Source organism: Mastacembelus armatus, chromosome 11, assembly GCF_900324485.2.
Source record: "Mastacembelus armatus chromosome 11, fMasArm1.2, whole genome shotgun sequence".
NCBI lineage: Eukaryota > Metazoa > Chordata > Actinopteri > Synbranchiformes > Mastacembelidae > Mastacembelus > Mastacembelus armatus.
In genome coordinates, this window is record NC_046643.1 from 20775172 (window position 1) to 20802798 (window position 27627).

General features: G+C 43.6%; 1 pseudogene and 2 gene segments (V, D, J or C); 1 reads left to right on the forward strand and 2 right to left on the reverse strand.

Moving 5' to 3' along the window:
• Positions 1-27627, forward strand: part of LOC113126322 (Ig kappa-b4 chain C region-like) — a 34015-nt gene that overhangs the window by 3687 nt on the left and 2701 nt on the right.
• On the reverse strand, positions 13610-14183 carry LOC113126924 (Ig kappa chain V region 3381-like; annotated as a pseudogene).
• LOC113126896 (Ig kappa chain V region BS-5-like) lies at positions 26659-27239 on the reverse strand. The segment is given in 2 exon segments: positions 26659-27080; positions 27188-27239. Coding segments are annotated over 2 exon segments (375 nt in total).

The window sequence follows — 27627 nt, forward strand, 5'->3', positions numbered from 1 at the left end:
GTTACACATAATCAGTATTTACACAACCTGTTCATCATCGTCTTCATCAGAGTGGTCCATGGCTATGAGGAGAGGGTACAGCTGATCCACCTGTTTCTCCACCGGGCCCAACGCTCGCTGTATTAGGCGTTCGACCAGGGAGCGGATACAGGGGATACAGCAACACCCACACAAAACTAAAACAGCACAGAACACTGCTACAGAGGTCAGAACTGAAACCACCAAAGCTTTGTATTTTCCAAACACAGTTAACCATCGGTCCCATATTGAGGTGTCCACTCCTGAATGTTCTTTCATTTTCTTACTCAATGTCCTTAATCCTTCAACCACCTCAGACAATTCTCCTCCAGGAGCTGTGTTATTCGGGATAAACGTGCAACACATGTCACCGAACATGGCACATACCCCGCCCTTCTCTGCCAAGAGCATGTCCACAGCCAACCTGTTTTGGAAGGTCATCAGTGAGGTGGCCTGTAGTTGATCACGTACTGCTATGAATCCTTTTGTGGTGTAATTTGCCAACCTCTGAACATTGTAATGCACATAGTTGATACGGTCCACATTCTTATTTATGGTGCTCCACCAGAACAAAAAGGACTCAAACCCCGCTGCTACTTGATCTACTAACTTATACTCATCTGGTACCCCCCTTGGAACTCCAATAGCATCAATATATGTGGAGTCTGGCCCTGGAATATTGATGCTTCTTTTTGTGAACCAGTCACGATTAGCTTCAAGATAGGCATGCACAAAAGAGGCGTCATTATATTCAAGTACAACTGCAGGCAGCATTAAATTAATCAATGCACATATTCCTGATGCGTTCCGTGGAAAAACATCATAGATGCTCTTACCTCCGCACCATAACCATAAATCTCCCCTAGGCACCAACAGATGGCTGGGGACAGTTATGTTATGTATTTCATTGCACCAGTGGGCACTTACATTCCCCACTTGATTAATACCTGTTAACCTTATACATGTAAAGTTCTGTTCGGCCACTTGAGAATTGAAGAGGGGGGCGCTTTTGGTTCTCTGTGTGACAGGAAAAACATTATCCCAGCTGGAACAAGTTGATGAAGAACTGGAACTTTGTAGAAGCTTTAAAGTACAATTTCCCATATGTGGTGCAGCTGCTACTCTAAGGAGTGGCCGTGAACCCATGCAAACCACGCAGTCACCCTTGGTTGTATTTGCTGCTTCCTCTGCCAACAATAACCAGTTATTTGTACTCTGGCTCACTCCAGTCATTACATGAAGCCAATCATCAGTAGTCATGTTATTTAGGTTCCGTACTTGGATTCCTTTTCTTTTTGTTGTGGGGCTCACTTGTGGCTCTATGAGGTTAGTAATAGTGCGATTTTCAGCACATATGATAAGAGTAAACCAAGGGTCTGTGCCAGCTGCATGGGCCCACAGCCTAAATCCCCAACAATCCCCTCGTTTTCCTGCACCTTGAGTTTTTACTCCTGGGGGCCACAATGACTTTGTTGTAAGGTTAACCATTAGACTGAGGCCATCATTTGTCGTTGTCAACTTAAATAATTGTTTTTGATGTTTAGCATACCGTGTGGTGCCCCATGATGGGGTCCATCGATTACCCTGATCGGCCACTAGGGTCGACCAGCTTGTGTCCTGTGGATCATTTGTCAGGTACCAATAATAGGCCCTATACTGCTCCCCCTTTAAACCTGTTCTTGTGTTCACTAGGGCGTGGAATGGAATTGTAATTACAGCTGAGCTATTCAACGGTAAGCATACCTGTATGCCGAATTGATAACCCCTTTGTTTGGAGCAAGTGGTTTTTACAGTCACCTCTGTGCTTGCATAACAGACAATACTTAGCGTCCCTAGACACAGAATCAGCCAATGGAGAGCCATAGCTGGGAGTAAGGATCAGATGGTCTCTTCAGCAGCCAAGGGTTTTGATACCGGCTGACTTCCACCTTACTCGGCTCCTAGTGGCTGTAGTATCTTGCAGTGGCTCTGGTGAATCCACGTAGGTCTCTCCTGAATCTTCACTGCAGTGGGAGTGGTCAGGATCACTGTGTAGGGCCCCTCCCACTTAGGAGTGGACCAGGTCTTCCTCTTGATGACCTTTATCAGAACTTGGTCACCAGGCTTGACTCTCTGCACCTGTGGAGACAAAACATCTCTTGGCAGATTATTTGCACTCATGACTTCTCTGGTTTGCAACATCTTGCTCATCCATTCAGCTAGAGTAGTTTCTCCTTGAGGCTTTTCACACACATTCTCACAAATGGGAAGTGTAAAAGATCTTCCATAAAGGATTTCAAACGGGGTCAGGCCTTTGTCTGTTGGCGTGACCCTCATGTACAGTTTTACCAGAGGGAGACATTCCACCCATGTCCTTCCCGTTTGCTCCATAGTTTTCCTCAGTCTCATCTTTATAGTGCCATTAGTTCTTTCTACCAGGCCTGCACTTTGAGGATGGTATGAACAGTGGTTTTTCAATTCAAACCCCAGATGTTTAGACATCTGCGTAACTACTTCATTTACAAAATGTGGACCATTATCACTGTAGACTCGCTGTGGGATCCCATGATCTGGGATTATACTTTTACACAGCGCTTTGGCCACTGTCAGTGCATCAGCACTTTTGCTGGGCACAATCTCAACCCACTTAGAGTATGCATCTATCAAAACAAGACAATACTTGTATGTCTGACATTGTGACAACTCTATGAAATCCATGTGAATAACTTGGAATGGATAGTCCGGATTGGGGAATCTCCCTCTCTTTGGTCTGAGATTTCCCTGTGGGTTATGCTTACAGCAAGTCAAACAGGATTTACAAAAATTTTTTGAGTAGTTATTAAAACCTGGTGCATGAAAATACTTTTCCACTGCATATACCATCCCTCCTGTTGACACATGGCAGGGCCCATGTGTCAAAATAGCTGCCGTATGATAGAGACTTCTAGGTAGGCAAAGTTTGTCTTTAATCTTAAAAAGATCTTGCTCAATTATGGCTCCTTCTTTGAGCCAAAGTTGCTGTTCAGCCGGTGGAGCTCTTTTCTGCATGTCTGAAAGTACTTCATGATCTATAGGCTGTTTCACGACTTCCATGAGGTAAAGGTTACATTTTCCAAACTGTCCCTGCGCCGCTGCTTTTGCTATAGCATCCGCTCTATTGTTTCCTTTAGATATTGGATCTAATTTCCTCGTATGTGCGGCACATTTACAGACCGCAAGTTGTTTTGGTAACATGACAGCTTGTAATAACTCCTGCAAGAGTGGAGCATGTCTAACTGACTGTCCTCCAGCTGTCTTCATTCCTCTGCGAGCCCATTGTGCAGCAAAAAAATGAAGAGTTGAAAAAGCATACTGGCTGTCTGTATAAATTGTAACACTCTTCCCCTCTGCTAGCCTACATGCGTGCGTTAAGGCTATTATTTCTGCAGCCTGTGCTGAGAAATGTGAAGGAAGTTGCCCTGCTGCACAGACATCCTGTAGTGACACTACAGCGAACCCACACATATTTTCTCCTTTGTCATTTTTAAAACAGGAACCATCTACAAACCACACGTCCCCTTCAGCTAAGGCTACATCCTTCAAATCACTACGGGGTTTACACGTCTCCTCAGTGTTTGTAATACAACAGTGTGGTGTGCCTTCCTCAGCTGTGGGCAATAGTGTAGATGGATTGAGTGTAGAGCATCTTTTTATAGTCAAATGTGGCTGGGACAGTAGGAGCGCCATGACTGACAGATGTCTAGCTGGTGACAAAAATGACATTTTAGTTTCTGTCAGAAGTAAGTCAACTGAGTGTGGGACTAGCAATGTAAGTGAATGGAAAAGTATTACTTCTGCCGAGGCTTTTACTGCCATTGCAGCGGCACACACAGCTCTGACACAGGCAGGCAAAGCACAAGCCACAGGATCCAGCCTCTTAGAATAATAGGCTACTGGCTTCTGCTTTCCTCCTGACAATTGAGTTAGCACCGAAGTCATGAACTTCCCTTTACAATCCACAGTTTGAACAAAGGGTTTACTATAATCTGGGAGACTCAAGACAGGTGTGGTCACTAACTGTGCTTTTAACTCACAGAAAGCCTTCTCACCTTCTGGAGTCCACTTTATTTCCTGCTTCATGGCCATCGGTGTTTCATAAATCAGGTCTAACAGTGGTTGTGTTACCTGAGCATAATTTGGAATCCACTGTCGACAGTAGTTACACAGCCCTAAGAATTGCATCATCTGTTGCTTAGTGATAGGCTTACAAGCTTGTTGAATAGCTGCTTTCCTGGATTCAGTCAGGGCTCTGCCTTCTGGTGTTAATTTATGACCCAGGAATACAACTTCAGAAGTAGCCCACTGTAGCTTTTTTGGAGATGCTTTGTTACCTGTTCTTTCCAAATGTTTGAACAGTGCTATCGCCGTGTCTTTGTTATGCTGCTGAGTGTCTGATGTAATTAAAATATCATCCACATAGGTCAAAATTTGGCTATGTGAGGGCACATGGAATGTAGATAAGCAATTTTCCAATTCTGATACAAATATAGTGGGGCTATCAACATAACCCTGTGGCAACCTGGTGTAGGTGAGTTTCTTCCCCTCAAAGGTAAACCCAAACCATCTCTGTGAGTCCGGATGTACTGGGATAGAGAAAAAAGCATTACTGAGATCCACAACCGTGAACCACTTCATTTCAGGTTTTATATGGTTCAACAAAGTGTGAGGATCTGGGACACACGGGGCCCTACTTTCAACTGCTTTATTTACTTCCCTTAAGTCTTGGATCATCCTCCAACTCCTCCCATCAGCTTTTTTCACTGGGAATATAGGGGTGTTACACTGAGCCTCTGGTGCCCTCATCAGGATCCCTGCATCAAGCATCTCTTGTACCACAGGCCTGATTCCCTGAAGGGCGTCTGGTTTAAGGGGATACTGCTTTATCCTAGGTCTATAGTCAGATTTAGGTTTAATAATAACTTCTGGAGCTGTAGTCATTAGGCCTACATCAGTTTTGCTTCGAGACCAGAAACTGTCAGGCACCTCAGCCAAACACGGATCTAACTCCTCCAGAAGTAACACTCATTCTCGGTCATCCTCCCCCATGTGAGCACGGGGAGTGGCCGTCACAACCCAATTTAAGTTTGTGTAAAAACAGCTTCCCACACTATTACTAAACCAGCCTCCTTCTTCTTCATGCCAATCACAAATACTCTCAGCTTTATTCAAAAACTGCTTTAACTCCTCCCAGTGCATGTCATTCGTCTTAGACACTGACAAGTGAGGATTAGGTGACCATCCCATCAAGAGGCGCTTAGCTTCTGGAGGAAGACTAACAGAGCATACTGCCTTTCCTTTCCTATCAGTATAAAGGGTCTTAAGCGTTATTCTCTGTGGCCTTAACTTCTCAAACTTCCGTACATAGTCAAAATCTGGACCTGGGGTGTGTTTATAATAGAGGGTGACATGCATCTGCTCTGGGGAGAGGCTTTCTGAGTGTGGTGGTTGAGGATCAGGCAGCAGGCGCAGGAGCTGCTTTCCTGTGCGTCCAGGGTCAGGCATGGGCAGATCTAGGGACCACCAGTAATGTGGTGCCCCTTGTTTCAGCACTACATAAGAGGGGATCTCCTCCCCCGGGCCTATGGCTGCCATCCCGTTTGTAGTAGGTACTAGGGATATTTTTAACTTACTCAACAGATCTCTGCCCAATAAATTCACAGGACAGTTAGGACACAAAACTGCCATTACCTTTTCCTGAAAGCCAGATGCCTCATCCTCAATCACAAAACTTTGGGAGAAACTGCAAGGGGTGACCTGTCCATTTGCTGATTTTACAAAAATATTTTTATCACCTCTTGTCACGCCAGGAACTTTATCCCTCAGGACTGTTCTGTCTGCTCCTGTGTCACACAAGAACTCTATTTTCACTCCATTAATTTTTAGCATTCTAATGGGCATTACCTTATTCCCTTCTGAATTATAATAAGTGTCTACAATTTCTTCAAGGTCCAGCATTTCATCTACAGTAGGGCCTAGTCATGCTTGGGGGTTAAAGGGTCCTGGTCTCCTATACTCTTCTGATCGTCTGCCTTCATCTCTCCCTGAGCTCTGGTTCTGCTCATCACAATCACGGGCAAAGTGTCCTGGTCTACCGCAATTATAGCATACATCATCCTTCCATTTCCTATTTCCAAAGCCTCTTCCTGAGCTCCCTCTACCTCTGCCTCTTCCTCTGAATCCTCTCCTGTTGTACTGTGAAGGACCTCCTCTCCCCCTGTCACCCATGACATCCAGTAGTGCAAACACTGCAGCTTTTGATTGTTGTTCTGATTTATGTTTCTGTAAGTCTTGGGCATGCTGTGCATAATTCATTATTTGAGTCACTCCATCTGTGGGTGTATTAATATTTAACTTTCGGATATGGTGAGTGATGGAGGGGAGGAAGCCACTTAATAAAGCCTGTTTTAATTGTTGCTGATAGGCACTCTTAGAATCATCATCATGATCCAGACCACTATTTGCTTTAAACACTTCCTCTAGCCTTCCCCTATAATCCTGTACATCCTCTCCTTCTTTCTGCTTGCATTGGGCAATGGCCTGGTAATCAGGAGGTTTTACAAACTTTTTCTCTACCCTCTCCATCAGCTCCTCTACTTCTCCCGTAAGCTCCCGTGACCTAGGTGCTAAGGGAAACCCATTCAGATCAGTTCCTGTATAACTGCCTCTGACTCCCCCATACCTATGACCCAAAGCTTTCCTGCATACTGAGTCAATTTCCTGTCCATCTAAATTATATGTTTGTCTCAACTGCTGAAGATTAACAATCCACTGGCGGACATTAGCCAGGGGGTCACCCAGGCCTTTAACTGCATCTTCTAACTCTTTACATGACCATGGGCGTCTAACTAAGAGGAGAGGTTTGTTATCTCCACTTACTCCAAAATGAGGATTAGGCACCTCAATTGCAGGAAAAATGCTAGTCGGGTCCGTTGGTGGCCACGGTGGGGGATCAGGTCGTGGTCCCCATGGCTCGTCTCGTTTGACCATGGCTGACAGCTCTGTCTGTACCTCACCGTAAGGGCCATACTGCTTTCCCGACCGCGAATGGGAAGGACTCAGCCAACCAAACCCGAACGGGAGAGGTGGAGGAGGAAGAGGGGGAGCGGAGCCTGTAGACGAACCTTGAGACTGCGGTTCCGTCGCCTCCGACTTGGCCTTTGGTGCTGCAGTCACCTGTGGCCCTCGGGCCGCCAATTCCCCTTGGGCTGGCTTAGGCTTCTTTTTCTTATCCTCCTCCTGCTGGATAAGTGCTAGTGGCCTCCCAACAAAATCAGCAGGGTCCTCTTGGAGCGCTGCTATGAGGGATTTCTTATCTTTCCTTTTCTGTCTGCGCTTCTCGGCTTGTTCCTGCCACTTTACTGCTTCAATAAGCTGAAGTTTAAACTTATCAATTTTCTTAGGTTCTGCTATAGCCACTTCTGCTTTTAACTGAGTTACCAATTTATCGCATGCGCAGGTTTCCAATTTTCCTGGAAACTCATACTTTTTCTGCCATTCTCCTAAATATCTCGCTGATCCGGGAGAATAAGTGTTCATATATTTAGGATCCCCCATTAATTGGGGTTTACTGTTCCCCTTTCCCATAGTTGCAACTTTGGCACAAGCAAACGATCAGTCACAACAGCGTGGGGATCGTCCACTGTATCAAGCTTCTACAGGTACTAATTACCTGCGGATACAGCCGTCCACCACACTCAACTTTTCAATTTTTACTTGTGCCCAACAAAATACACAGTTTTAATAGGTAGTGACACTGTTCTATTCAGCCGACAATAGTCCGTCAACCACCATCAGTCACACGCTCTCATTCACTCACACGCTCTCATTCACTCACACGTGTTTCAGTATCCCTGATACTTTCTTTTCGTCCCTGACGAATAGCGCTTTTACTTTTCAAGTGTCCCTGACACTACTATGTCCCTGACATAGGTTTCGTCCCTGACGAACTCTGCAGCTGCTCTCTAGTGTCCCTGACACTGCTATGTCCCTGACATAGGTTTCGTCCCTGACGAACTCTGCAGCTGCTCGCTAGTGTCCCTGACACTGCTATGTCCCAGACATAGAAGTCAACGCAGCTCACCTATTTCTGCAAATACGTCTCTTGTCCGGCCTCCGTCAAGCAGCAGAAGTGAAGAGGATCTTTCAGGCGAGCAGACACCGACCTCCCGTCGAATTCACGAGGGTGGATTTTCCTCGGTCCCCTATGGGACCGACTGCGCGCAGTTTTCCAGCGTCCTCGTCCTCCTCTTCACCGTTGATGCTATATTGGAAACCGGGCGGAAACACCAATAAATGTTGGTTCTAATCAAACATTTAAACAGAGACTTTCTTTTCTTTGTTCTAGGTTGAGCTCGTGACTGTTAGGAGATGCAAACTTGTTGCTTATCTCCGGCTGCAGCCCCGAGCCCGCTCAGAACACTTTAATTTATATCTGGAGGTGGTTACATGGGTTCCAGGCACCGTCTCACTTTACACAACAGGGGAAAGTTGAAACATAGGTTAACTTCAGAGTTCATACAGAGTTCACATCCATACATTTACATGTCTTGGTGATTTGCACAGAAAACCTGGGTTTCCTCAACTATGACATGCCTGGTTACACCCTTTACATAAATCTGTCTACAAAATGACAATTCTCATAACACAGTTAGCAATTTACAATGCCCTTATTCTAACAGGGTTGAGATCTGGAGACTGGCTAGGCCACTCCAGGACCCTGAAATGTTTCTTACGAAGCCACTCCTTTGTTACCCGGGCAGGTGTGTTTGGGATCATTGTCATGCTGAAAGACCCAGCCACGTTTCATCTTCAATGCCCTTGCTGATGGAAGGAGGTTTTCACTCAAAATCTGACGATACATGGCCCCATTCATTCTTTCCTTTACATGGATCAGTCGTCCTGGTCCCTTTGCAGAAAAACAGCCCCAAAGCATGACGTTTCCACCCCCAGGCTTCACAGTAGGTGTGGTGTTCTTTGGATGCAACTCAGCATTCTTTCTCCTCCAAACACAACAAGTAGAGTTTTTACCAAAACGTTCTATTTTGGTTTCATACCATATGATATTCTCCCAGTCCTCTTCTGGATCATCGAAATGCTTTCTAGCAAACTTCAGACAGGCCTGAACATGTACTGGCTTAAGCAGGGGGACACGTCTGGCACTACAGGATTTGAGTCCCTGGCAGCGTAGTGTGTTACTGATGGTAGCCTTTGTTACTTTGGTCCCAGCTCTCTGCAGGTCATTCACTAGGTCCCCCCGTGTGGTTCTGGGATTTTTGCTCACCGTTCTTGTGATCATTTTGACCCCACGGGGTGAGATCTTGCGTGGAGCCCCAGATCAAGGGAGATTATCAGTGGTCTTGTATGTCTTCCATTTTCTGATAATTGCTCCCACAGTTGATTTCTTCACACCAAGCTGCTTACCTATTGCAGAGTCAGTCTTCCCAGCCTGGTGCAGGTCTACAATTTTGTTTCTGGTGTCCTTTGACAGATCTCTGGTTTTGGCCATAGTGGAGTTTGGAGTGTGACTGTTTGAGGTTGTGGACAGGTGTCTTTTATACTAATAACAAGTTCAAACAGGTGCCATTAATACAGGAAACGAGTGGAGGACAAAGGAGCCTCTTACAGAAGAAGTTACAGGTCTGTGAGAGCCAGAAATCTTGCTCGTTTGTAGGTGACCAAATATTTATTTTCTACTATAATTTGCAAATAAATTCTTTAAAAATCAGACAATGTGATTTTCTGGATTTTTTTTCTCATTTTGTCTCTCATAGATGAGGTATAGCTATCATGAAAATTACAGGCCTCTCTCATCTTTTTAAGTGGGAGACCTTGCACAATTGGTGGCTGACTGAATACTTTTTTGCCCCACTATATAGCGACACAGAGGGATCAGTGAAAAACTAGTTTCAAATAAAGATATTTTTACATGTGAGCAGAGTCTGAAAGAGCTGACAACAGACACTATGATGGACGTTCTTTCCAAAATAAAAGCATTTAATGTTTAATCCAGACATTCAAACTCTAAACATCATGAGAAAAATTAAATTAAAAGTTTTTCTTTGCTGTTGTTGTTGAACATCAAACCAACAGAAAAATACACACAACAATACAAATCTGTGCTTTTTTAATAATGTTGGATGTACTACATTTACTCATCTGAAAACTGCAGCAGATCTGTTGTTACTAACACTTGAATAAATAGATTAAAAACAAAGAACAGGTTGACACAGTCTATAGTTCAGTAATGGCTCAAATATTTGATGTATATATGAAATAATGTCCTGCTGACTGATTGTCTTTAATATAATGTAGTTAAATAATAAATAAGTCACTTGCTGACTGTAGTGTCCTCCAGTTCTTTGGGAACATGTTTTCCTGAACAGTCCTGATGTGAGGAGCAGATCTGATGTTTTTACTGAGTCCGTCTGCATTTTGAGAAACATTCACTGTGCAGCCCTGGAGGGAAAAACTCGAGATTAAAACAGTTTAGTTTCTAAAACGGGGTCAATTCAGACCTTTTACTAAGGGAACACAACTGCAAGTACTTTGGTCAGTGCAGTTAATAATCCAGGTCATAAATACTATTAGCTGGGTGGTCTTTAGAACACCTGTTTCTTCCCTTTGACTGTGTGTGAGCGAAGATAATATGGGCCGAACCGCAGCCGAGCTCCAACCGGGCTGCAGCGGTTCTGTGATTTGGGTCGTGTGGGCCCGTTTTGCCTGGAGCATCATCCGATGATGAATATTTCCAATCGGGCTGAGAGGCCTTCAGCTGCACTCGCTCATTATTTGGCCTTTGGCTCTAATGTGGAAGTTGGAAATAAAAGTGTGGGCTTTATCTGTGTGTTTGGTTCTGGTGCTGGGACCCTGTAGTCCCTTCTTTGTAGTCCACACTAACTTCCAGACTCTGTTGACCCAGTACAGGGTGAGGCTTAATTTGGGTGTTTTCTCGAGCTCAGTTTTAGTTCATGTTTATATCAGCAGCCTCTACAGACTCTTTTTATGAGGTATCGTTTGAACTATTTGCACTTTAACTTTTTTATTCATCACATTCATTCATTGCTCTCATCAATATTTTCCTTTTTTTTTTAGCCCAGATGAAAGTAATAGTTATGTTTAATTAACTTATGTGCAATTAAAAGTTTGTATCCTTATTAATTTTCTGAGGAAACAAATATTCAGTGTCTGAGGAAATGTAGAAATGGGAAATATAAAATCAAATATCATCAGCATATGGAGACACACAAAAAGTGAAAAACTACTTTGAAATGAAAATATTTTTACATTTGAGCAGTGTCAGTCCGAAAGAACAAAAGATCTGACAACAGACACTGTGATGCTCTTTCTTTACAAAATAAAGGCATTAATTCTAATCCAGAAATTCAAACTCAGCACAGGTGAACATCATTGAAACATTTACATCAATTTAGAGACGATTTCTAGTTTTTACTTTTATGGAAACATTTCCTTCACTGATGTTGGAGAGGGAGGAACATCTGAAAATGTTGGACAGAAAACCAACAGAAAAACAACAAACAACAACAATATGAATCTGTAGTTCAATAATAATGTTGTATATAAAACATTTACTATGCAAACTTTAAACTGCAACAAATCTGCTCTTTCATTATTTACAGTTACAAACATAAAAATAAAATATAGTGGGTCAGTTATTTTATCTGTTTGTGCATATTTTTCCTGTTTTGTTTTGTTATGTTTTTTAGTATAATGTGGGGACAAATGAGTATTTTGTAAAAGAATTTGCTAATTGTAGTGTCCACCAGTTCTTTGGAAATATGTTTTTCCTGATGTGAAGACCAAACATTCACTGTAACACAGAAGCCCTGATCTAAACTCTGCTTTAACTAGTTACTAAATTATGTGTTGGATGAATTAAAAGTCATAAAATAATTAAAATTCATGTCAAAACATATTTTGATACTAAACCACGTATTTTGTTTGAGGTTTAGTGCAGCTGTGGAGTCAGATCAGTTCCTCTGCAGCTGAGGGAGGTTTTTGTACGACGTTATTTCACTGTGTGAAGGGTGTGCCGTAATCATGCTGACAGTAATAAACTCCTGCATCTTCAGCCTGAACTCTACTGATGGTCAGAGTGAAGTCAGTCCCAGACTGACTCCCACTGAAACGATCAGAAACTCCAGACTGACGTGTTGCAGCATCATAAATCAGGAGTTTAGGAGCTTCTCCATGTTTCTGAAGGTACCACTGCAAATGGTAACCAACATTTGAACTGGCTTTACATCTGATGTTGACAGTCTGTCCTGGAACAACAGACTGAGATCCAGGAGACTGAGTCAGGGTGATTTGTCCTGATGAACCTGGAAAACATGAAAAAGAGGAGAAGGCTTATTGAGACCAGTCCAGCTTGGAGAAAGACGATCATCATCCAAACAGAAGAGGATCATTTCTTTAACATGGACAATAGATGGAAGAAGCTCAGTGCTGCTCGTGTCAGCGTTTCTCCATCAGAGCAGAACATCATTGTGGTGAACCTGGCTGCATCCTGAAGCAAAGTTTTCAGAAGAGAGTCTCACCCTGAACCAGGAGCCCCAGGGTGGCCAGCAGTAGAGTCAGAGACATCATCCTCATCATCATCATCATGGTGCTGCCGGTGTGTGGGTGGCTCTGAAAGGCCAGGACGGCCACTGATCAACACTGGCCTCTTAACGTCTGGAGCACAGAGGCTGGACACATATGCAAACACACAGAGTCAGTCAGCTGCAGCTGCCCTCACCATGGCAGCCTGCTTCCTCCTCACTGCTGCATATTCACATGTACAGGATCAAACAGTCTGGCAGTGAACTCGTCCACTTCTTTGTAGATTGATGTGAAAACAGCTGTGACATGTTTGTGTGTTTGTAAGGTGGAGATTTCACCAAGTGAAGCTGAGACATGAGTTTGCCAAAGTGAAATGATGCTTTGACTCTGAAGCCAGTGTGGATCATTTGTCCCAAAATGCTCAGAGGAATGGAAATTTGAACATCCACAGCTCAGTGACAACTGGGAAAGTCCATGTGCTGAGGATGATCATGTGATGGGACTGAAAGCTGCACACAGAACTTTTAGTCTCACTGAGCTTGTTTGATTTCTGAGTTAATAGTCAGAGAGAGTGTGTCATCCCATTTGCTTTGGCAGGTTCAAATTCTGCAGTTCTATATATGTTGATGTAGGGATATGAGCTGTATGTGCAGAGGCTGTTTGGGTCTTTGATCATCAAGGTTTCTGCTGCTGATGACTTTATATTGGACTTGGAACAGGACTGGAAATAGCTGGGATCCAGTATGAGGCTGAGGGCAAAGGTCATGAGCAGGCATTTTCTCACTGACTGTCCCAGTTTGGCTCATCTTGATTCTTTGGCCAATCCCTTAAAACCACGGGATTATACTGGGATATGAAAGGATGGTGAGACGCTGTCATCGAGAAAGGAGTTTAAATTCCATCAACATCATTTTGGATCACTGGACCTGTTTTTCTTAAATGTTGATTTGAACTGTGTGTGTGTGTGTGTGTGTGTGTGTGTGTGTGTGTGTGTGTGTGTGTGTGTGTCCTCAGTGAACTGAATCAGTCTCTGCAGTAGTTTCCAGCTGCAGCAGTCAGTTCAGTTTCTGTTCAGTCTGACTGAGGGAGGTTTTTGTACGACCATTTTTCACTGTGTGAACACATCCTGACTGTTGATCTCATGATAACTCTGACAGTAGTAAACTGCTGCATCTTCAGCCTGGACTCCACTGATGGTCAGAGTGAAATCAGAGTCTGATCCACTGCCTGTAAAACGATCTGGAGTCCCTGATTCTCGACTGCTAGCCCGGTAAATGAGCAGTTTAGGACTTTCTCCATCTCTCTGTTGGTACCTGCTAAAAAATCAGAATTATACACATTCTGACTGGTCTAACATCTGATGGTGACAGAGCCTCCCAGAGCAGATCTCACTGCTCCAGGCTGAGTCACTGTGACCTGGCCTCTGGACTCTGAGGACACAGAGACAAAAACATAAAGCAGCCTCATGGTTTTGTCGGCTTCATTTTACAGCGACGGATGTTCAAAGAGGAGAGGAGTTGGACTCTCTGGACTTTACCTGTGAAGCAGCAGCAGAGGAGAGTCCAGATGAGGACGGAGATCAGAGTCATGTTTTTGATGAGGAGGATTTCTGTGGCTTCTGTTGTCATGAAGGACAGCTGTCAGTCATCCAGTGTTCAACTCTCAGGACTATAAACTGTCCCAGAGCACTGGAGCATGGTGCTGCTGATGCAAAGTGGCTCTCTATGGAAATGTGAAGTGTGAGGCCCCTGAGGGCTCCCAGAGTCCTGTCACAGTGAAACTGAGAAGAGACCAGTGTTCATAGTCCTGACCTGCCTCCTGGACTCCGCTACTGGTTTTACTGATTTCTTTCTGATACTGTCTCACTCTGAAACTCTTTCTCATTTTATTTTTTCCTGACATATTCACTGGTTTTGTTTAATATTGATTGTTTCTATATTTCCAAACTAATAAAGATCTGATCATCAAATCAGTTGTGTTTCCATGTATGTTATTCATTTATTTATTCATTAGATTATTTTAACATTCACAGTCAAATTGATGTAAATACACTGAGCCTGTGTCAGTGATATATAGTAAAAAACTTAATTTAAAATTAGTTTTAGGTTGTAAAGGTGTGGAGGTCATGGCCTTGTCAAGTTTTTTAAGGTATAGCTTAAACTATTTGCACTTTCACATTTTATTTTCAACACATTCATTAATTGCTCTCATCAATGTTTTACTTTTTTTAGGCCATATGAGAATGTGGTCTACCTGTCAACTGGACCCTCTACCCACCACCTTAGATAAAGCCTGCACCCACTCCCTCTCTCTTCTCATAACCAATATTATTCACTCATCTCTCTGGTTCTGTCCCATCATCTCTAAAGACTGCTAAAATCACACCTATCCTCAAAAACCCAGCTCTGATCCAACAAACCAGAATAATTTCCAACCCATCTCCAATTTACCATTTATCTTCAAAGTCCTAGAAAAAACAGTTGCTGCTCAGGTTCATAATCATCTTACTAATAATAATTTGTATGAACAGTTCCAGTCTGGTTTTCACCCCCTCCATAGCACTGAAACAGCTGGGGTAAAAATTACAAATGACTTCCTGTTAGCTGCAGATTCTCGACTCATCACTATTGTCATCCTCATTAATTTTTCTGATTTTTTAATATAATTTCACACTTCATTCTCCTTCACCGTTTATCATCAGGTGGTATAATCAACATCAACACTGCACTCACCTGGTTTCATTCATACATCTCTGGCCCCACTGTTTCTCCAAATTAAAAATCACAGATCCCATTCCTCATCTGTTAGTACTGGTGTTCCCCAGGGCTCTGTCCTGGGCACCCCTCATGTTCATTATATACTTACTCCCACTTGGTCTCATTTTTCGAATATGCAGTGGGTACGGAAAGTATTCAGACCCCTTTAAATTTTTCACTCTTTGTGTCATTGCAGCCATTTGCCATAATCAAAAAAGTTCATTTTATTCCTCATTAATGTACACTCAGCACCCCATCTTGACAGAAAAAAACAGAAATGTAGAAATTTTTGCAAATTTATTAAAAAAGAAAAACTGAAATATCACATGGTCATAAGTATTCAGACCCTGTGCTCAGTATTGAGTAGAAGCACCCAGCCATGAGTCTTCTTGGGAATGATGCAACAAGTTTTTCACACCTGGATTTGGGGATCCTCTGCCATTCTTCCTTGCAGATCCTCTCCAGTTCTGTCAGGTTGGATGGTGAACGTTGGTGGACAGCCATTTTCAGGTCTCTCCAGAGATGCTCAATTGGGTTTAGGTCAGGGCTCTGGCTGGGCCAGTCAAGAACTGTCACAGAGTTGTTCTGAAGCCACTCCTTTGTTATTTTAGCTGTGTGCTTAGGGTCATTGTCCTGTTGAAAGGTGGAACCTTCGGCCTAGTCTGAGGTCCTGAGCACTCTGGAAGATGTTTTCTTCCAGGATATCTCTGTACTTGGCTGCATTCATCTTTCCTTCAATTGCAACCAGTCGTCCTGTCCCTGCAGCTGAAAAACACCCCCACAACATAATGCTCCCACCACCATGTTTCACTGTAGGGATTGTATTGTGCAGGTGATGAGCAGTGCCTGGTTTTCTCCACACATGCCGCTTAGAATAAATGCCAAAAAGTTCAATCTTGGTCTCATCAGACCAGAGAATCTTATTTCTCATAGTCTGGGAGTCCTTCATGTGTTTTTTGGCAAACTCTATGCGGGCTTTCATGTGTCTTGCACTGAGGACGGGCTTCCGTCGGGCCACTCTGCCATAAAGCCCCGACTGGTGGAGGGCTGCAGTGATAGTTGACTTTGTGGAACTTTCTCCCATCTCCCTACTGCATCTCTGGAGCTCAGCCACAGTGATCTTTGGGTTCTTCTTTACCTCTCTCACCAAGGCTCTTCTCCCACGATTGCTCAGTTTGGCTGGACGGCCAGGTCTAGGAAGAGTTCTGGTCGTTCCAAACTTTTTCCATTTGGGGATTATGGAGGCCACTGTGCTCTTAGGAACCTTGAGTGCTGCAGAAATTCTTTTGTAACCTTGGCCAGATCTGTGCCTTGCCACAGTTCTGTCTCTGAGCTCCTTGGGCAGTTGCTTCGACCTCATGAGTCTCATTTGCTCTGACATGCACTATGAGCTGTAAGGTCTTATATAGACAGGTGTGTGCCTTTCCTAATCAAGTCCAATCAGTTTAATTAAACACAGCTGGACTCCAATAAAGGAGGAGCACCATCTCAAGGAGGATCAGAAGAAATGGACAGCATGTGAGTTAAATATGAGTGTCACTGCAAAGGGTCTGAATACTTATGATCATGTGATATTTCAGTTTTTCTTTTTTAATAAATTTGCAAAAATTTCTACATTTCTGTTTTTTTTCTGTTAAGATGGGGTGCTGAGTGTACATTAATGAGAAATAAAATGAACTTTTTTGATTTCGGCAAATGGCAGCAATGACACAAAGAGTGAAAAATTTAAAGGGTCTGAATACTTTCTGTACCCACTGTACAATATACAATTCCACTGCTATGCAGATGACAGCCAGGTCTATCTTTCCTCTAAACCCACCAATGCGCTTCCCCCTTCCACCCTCTCTGACTGCCTCTTGGACATGAAAATGTGGTTTTCTCACAAATTAAACAGTGATAAAAATGAGTTTTTGCTCATCGCTACCAAATCCACACACTTTAAAGTCGACATTTTCTCTCTCTTGATTGATCACTCCACTATTCTCCCCTCCCCTCAGGTAAAGAGTCTGAGTGTCACCCTCGACAGTACCCTCTCCTTTTCCGCTCATATTAACCATGTCACCAGAGCGGCCTACTTCCACCTCTGTACTTTCAATCGTCTGCGCTCATAACTCACCCCCTTTAACACTGCCACCCTCGAACATGCCCTCGTCACATCCAGGATTGATTACTGTAATTCACTTCTATATGGTTTAACTCACAAATCCCTCCATAAACTTCAACTGGTCCAGAAATATTATCTGCCCACATCCTCTCAAGAACCCCACCCTCTGATAACATCACCCCAGTACATAGACAACTTCACTGGCTCACTGTCAAATTTCAAATCCATTATAAAATATTACTGCTGAGAGGAATGGAAATTTGAACATCCACAGCTCAGTGACAACTGGGAAAGTCAATGTGCTGAGGATCATCATGTGATGGGACTGAAACCTGCACACAGAACTTTTAGTCTCACTGAGCTTGTTTGATTTCTGAGTTAATAGTCAGAGAGAGTGTGTCATCCCATTTGCTTTGGCAGGTTCAGTCTCTGCAGTTTTATATATGTTGATATAGGGATATGAGCTGTATGTGCAGAGGCTGTTTGGGTCTTTGATCATCAAGGTTTCTGCTGCTGATGACTTCATATTGGACTGGGAACCGGACTTGAAACAGCTGTGATCCAGTATGAGGCTGAGGGCAAAGGTCATGAGCAGGCATTTTCTCACTGACTGTCCCAGTTTGGCTCATCTTGATTCTTTGGCCAATCCCTTAAAACCATGGGATTATACTGGGATATGAAAGGATGGTGAGACGCTGTCATGGAGAAAGGAGTTTAAATTCCATCAACATCATTTTGGATCATTGGACCTGTTGTTGTTAAATGTTGATTTGAACTGTGTGTGTGTGTGTGTGTGTGTGTGTGTGTGTGTGTGTGTGTGTGTGTGTGTGTGTGTGTGTGTGTGTGGGTGTGTGTGTGTGTGTGCGTGGGTGTGTGTGTGTGTCCTCAGTGAACTGTATCAGTCTCTGCAGTAGTTTCCAGCTGCAGCAGTCAGTTCAGTTTCTGTTCAGTCTGACTGAGGGAGGTTTTTGTACGACCATTTTTCACTGTGTGAACATAGTCTGACTGTTGATCTCATGAACACTCTGACAGTAATAAACTGCTGCATCTTCAGCCTGGACTCCACTGATGGTCAGAGTGAAGTCAGAGTATGATCCACTGCCTGTAAAACGATCTGGAGTCCCTGATTCTCAAGCGTCAGCCAAGATAATGAGCAGTTTACGACTTTCTCCATCTCTCTGTTGGTACCACGATAAAAAGTGGATGTCATCATGCAGATTATACACATCCTGACTGGTCTTACATCTGATGGTGACGTCTCCTCCCAGAGCAGAGCTCACTGCTCCAGGCTGAGTCACTGTGACCTGGCCTCTGGACTCTGAGGACACAGAGACAAAAACATAAAGCAGCCTCATGGTTTTGTCGGCTTCATTTCACAGCGACGGATGTCCATAGAGGAGAGGAGTTGGATTCTCTGGACTTTACCTGTGAAGCAGCAGCAGAGGAGAGTCCAGATGAGGACGGAGATCAGAGTCATGTTTTTGATGAGGAGGATTTCTGTGGCTTCTGTTGTCATGAAGGACAGCTGTCAGTCATCCAGTGTTCAACTCTCAGGACTATAAACTGTCCCAGAGCACTGGAGCATGGTGCTGCTGATGCAAAGTGGCTCTCTATGGAAATGTTCTGACTGAGTCCAACAGGGACTTGGATCACTCTGATCAGGCTGATTCTTCATGGATCAATCACTTTATCACTGTATTGTTTAGGAATGTGTTGATTTGTGTTGTGGATGTTTTTCCTAAATATCTGTTTTGAATGAATGAATGATGGTGCATGTGCAACATTTAGTTTGAATTTAAGACTTTAAAAATCTAATAAATATTCAACAAATGAGTAAAGGTGTGAAGGTAATCTTCACCTTGTCAAGTTTTTTAAAGGTATAACAGTAATAAAATATAATGACATGTTTTGTATTGATTCCCCATCACCATACTGTCCTCTTGATACAGATTTTGTAATTTTATGAAATTTATGGGATATAATATTTTTTGGATCTACAGTCACAGATGAACTGATGTAGTCTTGGCTTTTTAAGTGTTTTGAAATAAATTTGAAGCATTTGCACTTTAACTTCTTATTTTTAACACATTCATTCATTGCTCTCATCAATAATTTTATCATTTTGCCCAGATAAGAATAGTGTTTTCATTGTGTTTAATTTAATTTACATGAAAGTATTAAAAGTTTATGTCCATTATAAGTTTCTGTGAAAAAAATCTTCAGAATTTTTGAGAAAACTTAGAAATTGGAAATATAAACTCAAATATCATCAGCATATAGAGACACACAGAGAGTGAAAAACTACTTTTAGATAAAAATATCTTTATATGTGAACAGGGGCTGTCTGAAAGAAAAAAAGATCTGACAAAAGACAATATTTGCTTTCCAAAATAAACCATTCAATCTAATCCAGATATCCAAACTCAGGATGTATCAACATCACAAGAACAATTATGTCACTTTATAATCATCTTAAGATCTCTCTTTTTATTTCTGTGGAAACTTTACCTTCACACAGTTCAGTTACAGTGTTACAGTGTCCTCCTGTGTGTTCACCATCCTGACTGTATCCAACAACAACAAGCACTCCAGGATCAGTCACACCAGCTCCAAGATAATAGACCTCCCCCACCTGAGCTCTCCCACCTCAGCACAGGGCCTCAGCTCCTGACACCAACCTGCCTTCAGTCCACACTTCATGATGTGTCCATCAATACATATAGCAATAATTTGGGGGACTTTGTCTGGTTGTTGAGGTGGGAGGTGACTGTTTGAAGTTCAGGAGAAAAATTGTTAGAAATTTGATTTGATTTGATTTTGTAGGGCGTCCACAAGCACTAATTCAACAGGAAGAACGTAGAGAGCAGCAGAGACGTCTGCTTGCACAAGCCGCAGCAGCGGCTGCGGCAGAGGCGGGGGCAGCAGGGTCAGCTGAAACCCCAGCTCCCCCAGTCCCCTCCAGTGGGATAGTGGGACCTGTCCTACCTAGCCCCAGTCGCACTAGAACGGGAAAGTTGTACAGTCCCCTGGTTAATGAGGTTCAACAATTAGCAGCAGCTATGTCTGGCACAAGCCCATTTAAAAACCCCCAGGGTGATGGGTCATGGATGGGGCCCCGTCCTGACCCACCCCCCTGGCCATTACTGGAAGACCAGACTAGCATCTTTCCAGCCATAGAGGTACCTAACCCCCACTATGGAGTGGGAGGTGATAATAGGCCCCTTCTCTTAGTGAGGAGACCCTGGTCCTGCAAAGAATTAGAGGATGCAGTAAAAGGACTGGGGGATCCCCTCGCTAATGTTCGCCAGTGGATTGTTAACCTGCAGCAACTTAGACAAACTTACAATTTGGATGGACAGGAAATTGACTCAGTGTGTAGAAAAGCCTTAGGACATAGGTATGGAGGAGTAAGAGGAGAATATACTGGCCGAACTCCAGCTGGAGCAGTTCTGCCTCCTAATAATATTGTATTGGAAGCTCAATTCACAGCATTAACAGAGCGGATTAGAGATGCTTTTGTTAAACCTCCTGATTACCAAGCTATTGCTCAGTGTAAACAGAAAGATGATGAAGATGTGCAGGAATACAGAGGAAGGTTAGAGGAAGTGTTTAAAGCAAATAGTGGATTGGAACCTGAGGAGGCCCCTGGTTCAGCCTATCAGCAGCAGTTAAAGCAGGCCCTGCTGAGTGGTTTCCGCCCTTCCATTACGGATCACATACGAAAACTCAACATTAATACTCCTACAGATGGAGTCACTCAGATAATGAATTATGCACAACATGCACAGGATATGCAAAAGCATAAGTCGAAGCAACAGTCACAGGCTGCTGTGTTTGCACTTCTGGATGTGATGAGCAGTGGTGGATCTAGGGGGGGTCCTCAAAGATTCAGAAGAGGTGTCAGAGGTAGAGGAGGTTTTAAGAGGCGAGGAGACAGGTACAAGGAAGAAAAACAAAAGGATGAAGTATGTTATAATTGTGGTCAGCCAGGTCATTTTGCACGAGAATGTGATCAACGGAGGCAGAGAAAGGGAGGATACAGGAGATCAGATGAGTACCTGAACCCTATAACCTTAATGCATGACTAGACCCCTCAAATACTGAAGAATTGGATCTTAGTGAAATTGTGGAGACTTATTATAGTACAGAAGAGAACAAAGTAATGCCCATCAGAATGTTAAAAATTAATGGAGTAAAAATAAAATTTTTGTGTGATACAGGAGCAGACAGAACAGTATTAAGGGACAGAATTCCTGGAGTGACAAGAGGTGATAAACATATCTTTGTGAGATCAGCAAATGGACAGGTCACTCCTTGCAGTTTCTCTCAAAGCCTTGTGATTAAGGATGAGGCATCTGGCTTCCAGGAGAAGGCAATGGCAGTTTTATGTCCAAGCTGTCCAGTCAATCTACTGGGCAGAGATCTGTTGAGCAAATTGAAAATATCCTTGGTGCCCACTACCAATGGAATGGCTGCAATAGGTCCAGGGGAAGAGGTCCCCTCCTATGTAGTGCTAAAACAAGGGACGCCTTACTACTGGTGGTCCCTAGATCTGCCCACGCCTGACCCTGGACGGACAGGAGAGCAGCTCCTGCGCCTGTTGCCTGATCCTCAACCACCTCACACGGAAAGCCTTACTCCAGAGCAGATGCATGTAACTCTTTACTATAAGCACACTCCAGGCCCTGACTTAGTTTATGCACAGAAATTTGAAAAACTAGGGCCACAAAGAATAACTCTTAAAACTCTTTACACTGACAGAAAACGAAAAGCAGTCTGTTCTGTAGGCCTCACCAAGGAAGCTAAACGTCTTGTAAAAGGGTGGACGCCTAATCCTTATCTGTCAGTGTCTAAGTCTAGTGACATGTACTGGGAGGAGCTGAAACAGTTTTTAAATGAAGCAGAAAGCATTTGTGATTGGCATGAGGGCAAGGGGGGCTGGTTCAGTAACAGTGTGGGAAACCGCTTTTACAAAAACCTAAATTGGGTTGTAACTGCCACTCCCCGTGCCCACATGGGGGAGGATGATCGAGAATGAGTGTTGCTACTAGAGGACATAGATCCGTGCTTGGCTGAAGTGCCCAGCAGTTTCTGGTCCCGAGGCAAGACTGATGTAGGCTTAATGACCACTGCCTCAGAAGTCATAATCAAACCTAAATCAGGTTATAGACCCAGAATAAAACAGTATCCCCTAAAACCAGATGCTTTAGCAGGAATCAGACCTGTAGTGCAAGGGATGCTCGATGCAGGAATCCTGGTGAGATCCCCAGAGGCTCAGTGTAACACCCCCATATTTCCAGTCAAGAAAGCTGATGGAAATAGTTGGAGGATGATCCAGGATTTGAGGGAAGTCAATAGGGCAGTGGAGAGTAGAGCACCATGTGTCCCAGACCCTCACACCCTGATGAATCAATTAAGACCTGAGATGAAATGGTTTACAGTAGTAGACCTAAGCAATGCTTTCTTTTCTATACCAGTGCATCCAGACTCACAGGGATGGTTTGGTTTCACCTTTGAGGGAAAGAAGCTTACATACACTAGGTTACCCCAAGGCTATGTAGATAGCCCCACAATATTTGCTTCTGAATTAGAAAATTGCTTATCTACATTCCACATGCCTCCACACAGCCAAATTTTGACTTATGTTGATGATATCTTAATTGCATCAGACACCCAGCAACACAACAAAGACACTGCAATAGCGCTGTTCAAACACTTAGAAAGAACAGGCAACAAAGCATCCCCAGAAAAATTGCAGTGGGCTGCCTCTGAAGTTGTATTCCTGGGTCATAAACTAACACCAGAAGGCAGAGCCCTGACTGAATCCAGGAAAGCAGCTGTTCAACAAGCCTGTAAGCCTATCACTAAGCAACAGATGATGCAATTCTTAGGGCTGTGTAACTATTGTCGACAGTGGATTCCAAACTATGCTCAGGTGACACAACCCCTGTTAGACTTAATTTATGAGACTCCAATGGCCATGAAGCAGGAGATAAGGTGGACTCCTGAAGGCGAGAGGGCTTTCAGTGAGTTAAAAGGAAAACTAGTGACCACACCAGTTTTAGGCCTGCCAGATTATAGTAAACCTTTTGTCCAGACAGTAGACTGTAAAGGCAAGTTTATGACTTCAGTGTTGACTCAGCTGTCAGGAGGAAAACAGAAACCAGTAGCCTTTTACTCTAAGAAGTTAGATCCTGTGGCTTGTGCTTTGCCTGCCTGTGTCAGAGCTGTGTGTGCGGCTGCAATGGCAGTACAGGCCTCAGCAGAAGTGGTACTTTTTCACCCACTTACACTGCTAGTCCCACACTCAGTTGACTTGCTTCTGACAGAGACCAAGATGTCATTTTTGTCACCAGCCAGACATCTGTCTGTCATGGCTCTTTTAATGTCTCAGCCACATTTGACCATAAAAAGATGTTCTACACTTAATCCATCTACCCTACTGCCCACAGCTGAGGAAGGCACACCACATTGTTGCATTACAAACACTGAAGAGACGTGCAAACCTCGTAGTGATTTGAAAGATGTTGCCTTAGCTGAGGGGGAAGTGTGGTTTGTAGATGGCTCCTGCTTTAAAAATGATAAAGGAGAAAATATGTGTGGGTTCGCTGTAGTGTCACAACAGGACGTTTGTGCAGCAGGTCAGCTCCCCTCACATTTCTCAGCCCAGGCTGCAGAAATAATCGCTCTAACTCAAGCATGCAGACTGGCAGAGGGAAAAAGTGTTACAGTGTACACAGATAGCCAATATGCTTTTTCAACACTCCATTTCTTTGCTGCACAATGGGCTCGCAGAGGAATGAAGACAGCTGGTGGACAATCAGTTAAACATGCCTCCCTCCTAAAAGAGTTATTGCAAGCTGTTATGTTACCAAAGCAGATTGCTATCTGTAAATGTGTTGCACATACACAAGGTACAGACTCCGTATCGAAAGGAAATGAGAAGGCAGATGTAACAGCAAAGGCAGCTGCACAGGGACAATTTGGCAAATGTAATCTATATATTATAGAAGACGTGAAACAGCCCATAGACCATGAAGTACTTTCAGACATGCAGAAAAGAGCCCCACCAACTGAACAACAACTCTGGCTCAAAAACGGAGCCACAATAGAGCAAGACCTTTTTAAAATCAAAGACAAACTTTGCCTACCTAGAAGTCTTTATCATACAGCAGCTATTTTGACACATGGGCCTTGCCATGTGTCAACAGGAGGGATGGTATATGCAGTGGAAAAGTATTTCCACGCACCAGGATTCAATAACTACTCAAAAAATTTTTGTAAATCCTGTTTGATTTGTTGTAAACACAACCCACAGACCAAAGAGAGGGAGATTCCCCAACCCAGATTATCCATTCCAAGTCATTCACATGGATTTTATAGAGTTGTCGCAATGTCAGACATACAAGTACTGCCTTGTTCTGATAGATGCATACTCTAAATGGGTTGAAATTGTGCCCAGTAAAAATGCTGATGCACTAACAGTGGCTAAAGCGCTGTGCAAAAATATTATTCCAGATCATGGGATCCCACAGCGAGTTTACAGTGATAATGGTCCACATTTTGTGAATGAAGTCGTTACACAAATGTCAAAACACCTGGGGTTTGAGTTAAAAAAGCATTGCTCATATCACCCCCAGAGTGCAGGATTAGTTGAAAGAACTAATGGCACTATAAAAATGAGACTGAGAAAATCCGTGGAGCAAACGGGGAGGACATGGGTAGAATGACTCCCTCTGGTAAAAATGTACATGAGGGTCACGCCAACAGACAAAGGCCTGACCCCATTTGAAATCCTTTATGGGAGACCTTTTACACTTCCCATTTGTGAGGATGTGTGTGAAAAACCTCAAGGAGAAACTACTCTTGCAGAGTGGATGAGTAAAATGTTAAAGACCAAGGAAGTTGTGAGTGCAAATAATCTGCCAGATGACCTTTTGTCTCCACAGGGCCAGAGGGTTAAACCAGGAGACCAAGTGCTGATAAAGGTCATAAAAAGGAAAACTTGGTCTACACCTAAGTGGGAAGGACCCTACACTGTGATCCTGACTACACCCACAGCTGTAAAGATTCAAGAGAGACCCACGTGGATTCATCAGAGCCACTGTAAGGTACTGCAACACCTGGTGAGTGTCGAGTAGAGGTGGAAGTCGGCCGGTATCAAAACCTTTGGCCGCTGAAGAAAACATCTAATCCTCGCTCCCAGCTATGGCACCCACCGCCTGCCCTAAAGGGTGGGAATGTGTTCTCCTACCAGTATGGCTCTGTCTGACCATACTGGTAATCTTCCTCACAATGGCAGATCTAGAGACTATAGCGAATAACAATTTTACGAAGGAGCACAAAAAACCTAGGACCAAAGCGATGGACATGGATAAATCCTAAAGACTGGCACTGGACTCAGGACCTGAATGGAATGCCACACCCATTCAAAACTAATATGTGGTATAGATATGCTGCCAAAATGTTCACCCAAGCCTTTGTGTCTTATACTCTCCTACAAACAATTTCACCGGAGGAGGAAGAGGGCCGAGTGTAAAGGAGATGTGAATGTTTTTCTTTTATCTATGTAACGTTTTAGGTAGCAAGCCATAAGTTGACTGCCCTGGTGAGGGAGTCGGCTGGGAATTTTCCCCTGAAGGAGGGGTTTTTCGCCCAGCCTTGCTACATACATATCTATGTGTGTTATTCATTTTTATTTTAGCATTAACACTGTTAGATTAGGACCTATGTGATTTCCTCCACTCCCTCCGTGGTCTGTCATGAATGATGGTGACTCTCACAATGACAAACAAGGGGGAAATGTTGGGGTTATAAGGACAAAAGTTCAAATTGTTGCCATTGTGGAATTAGATCTGAAGATAGGATGTTTATGTGAGAGGTCTGTTTCTCCAGCTGACCTCCATAACCTTATGACCCATGATGAACTGAAGTTTTATTGCACCCAAGTATCCTGTGTCTGGTTTTGTTCCCCACTATACAAATAAAGGACTGCTAAGTGAAAAGGAGAAGGGTGAAAGTCGCATGGGGAGAGAGGACAGTCTCTTCTCTCCGTTTGCAACTGAGGCGTTTTCACTTGCAGACAGATACTCGGTACAAAGTTGTCGTGTGTTTCATTGCCTTCAGGGAAAAGAACCATGTCAGTGTAGCGTAAACCTGACAGATAGTAATATGAGTTAGTGTGTGTGTGTGTGTGTGTGTGTCCTCAGTGAACTGTATCAATCTCTGCAGTAGTTTCCAGCTGCAGCAGTCAGTTCAGTTTCTGTTCAGTCTGACTGAGGGAGGTTTTTGTACGACCATTTTTCACTGTGTGAACACGTACTGACTGTTGATCTCATGATAACTCTGACAGTAATAAACGGCTGCATCTTCAGCCTGGACTCCACTGATGGTCAGAGTGAAGTCAGAGTTTGATCCACTGCCTGTAAAACGACCTGGAGTCCCTGATTCTCGAGTGCTAGCCAAGTAAATGAGCAGTTTAGGAGTTTCTCCATCTCTCTGTTGGTACCAGTGCAAACGATCCGAACCATACACATTCTGACTGGTCTTACATCTGATGGTGACGGAGCCTCCCAGAGCAGAGCTCACTGCTCCAGGCTGAGTCATTGTGACCTGGCCTCTGGACTCTGAGGACACAGAGACAAAAACATAAAGCAGCCTCTTGGTTTTGTCAGCTTCATTTCACAGCGACGGATGTTCATAGAGGAGAGGAGTTGGATTCTCTGGACTTTACCTGTGAAGCAGCAGCAGAGGAGAGTCCAGATGAGGACGGAGATCAGAGTCATGTTTTTGATGAGGAGGATTTCTGTGGCTTCTGTTGTCATGAAGGAGAGCTGTCAGTCATCCAGTGTTCAACTCTCGGGACTATAAACTGTCCCAGAGCACTGGAGCATGGTGCTGCTGATGCAAAGTGGCTCTCTATGGAAATGTTCTGACGGAGTCCAACAGGGACTTGGATCACTCTGATCAGGCTGATTCTTCATGGATCAATCACTTTATCACATTATTGATTAGGAATGTGTTGATTTGTTTGGTGTATGTTTTGAATGAATGAATGATGATGCATGTGCAACATTTAGTTTGAATTCAAGACATTAAAAATCTAATACATATTCAACAAATGAGTAAAGGTGAGGAGATAATCTTCATCTTGTCAAGTTTTTAAAGGTAAAA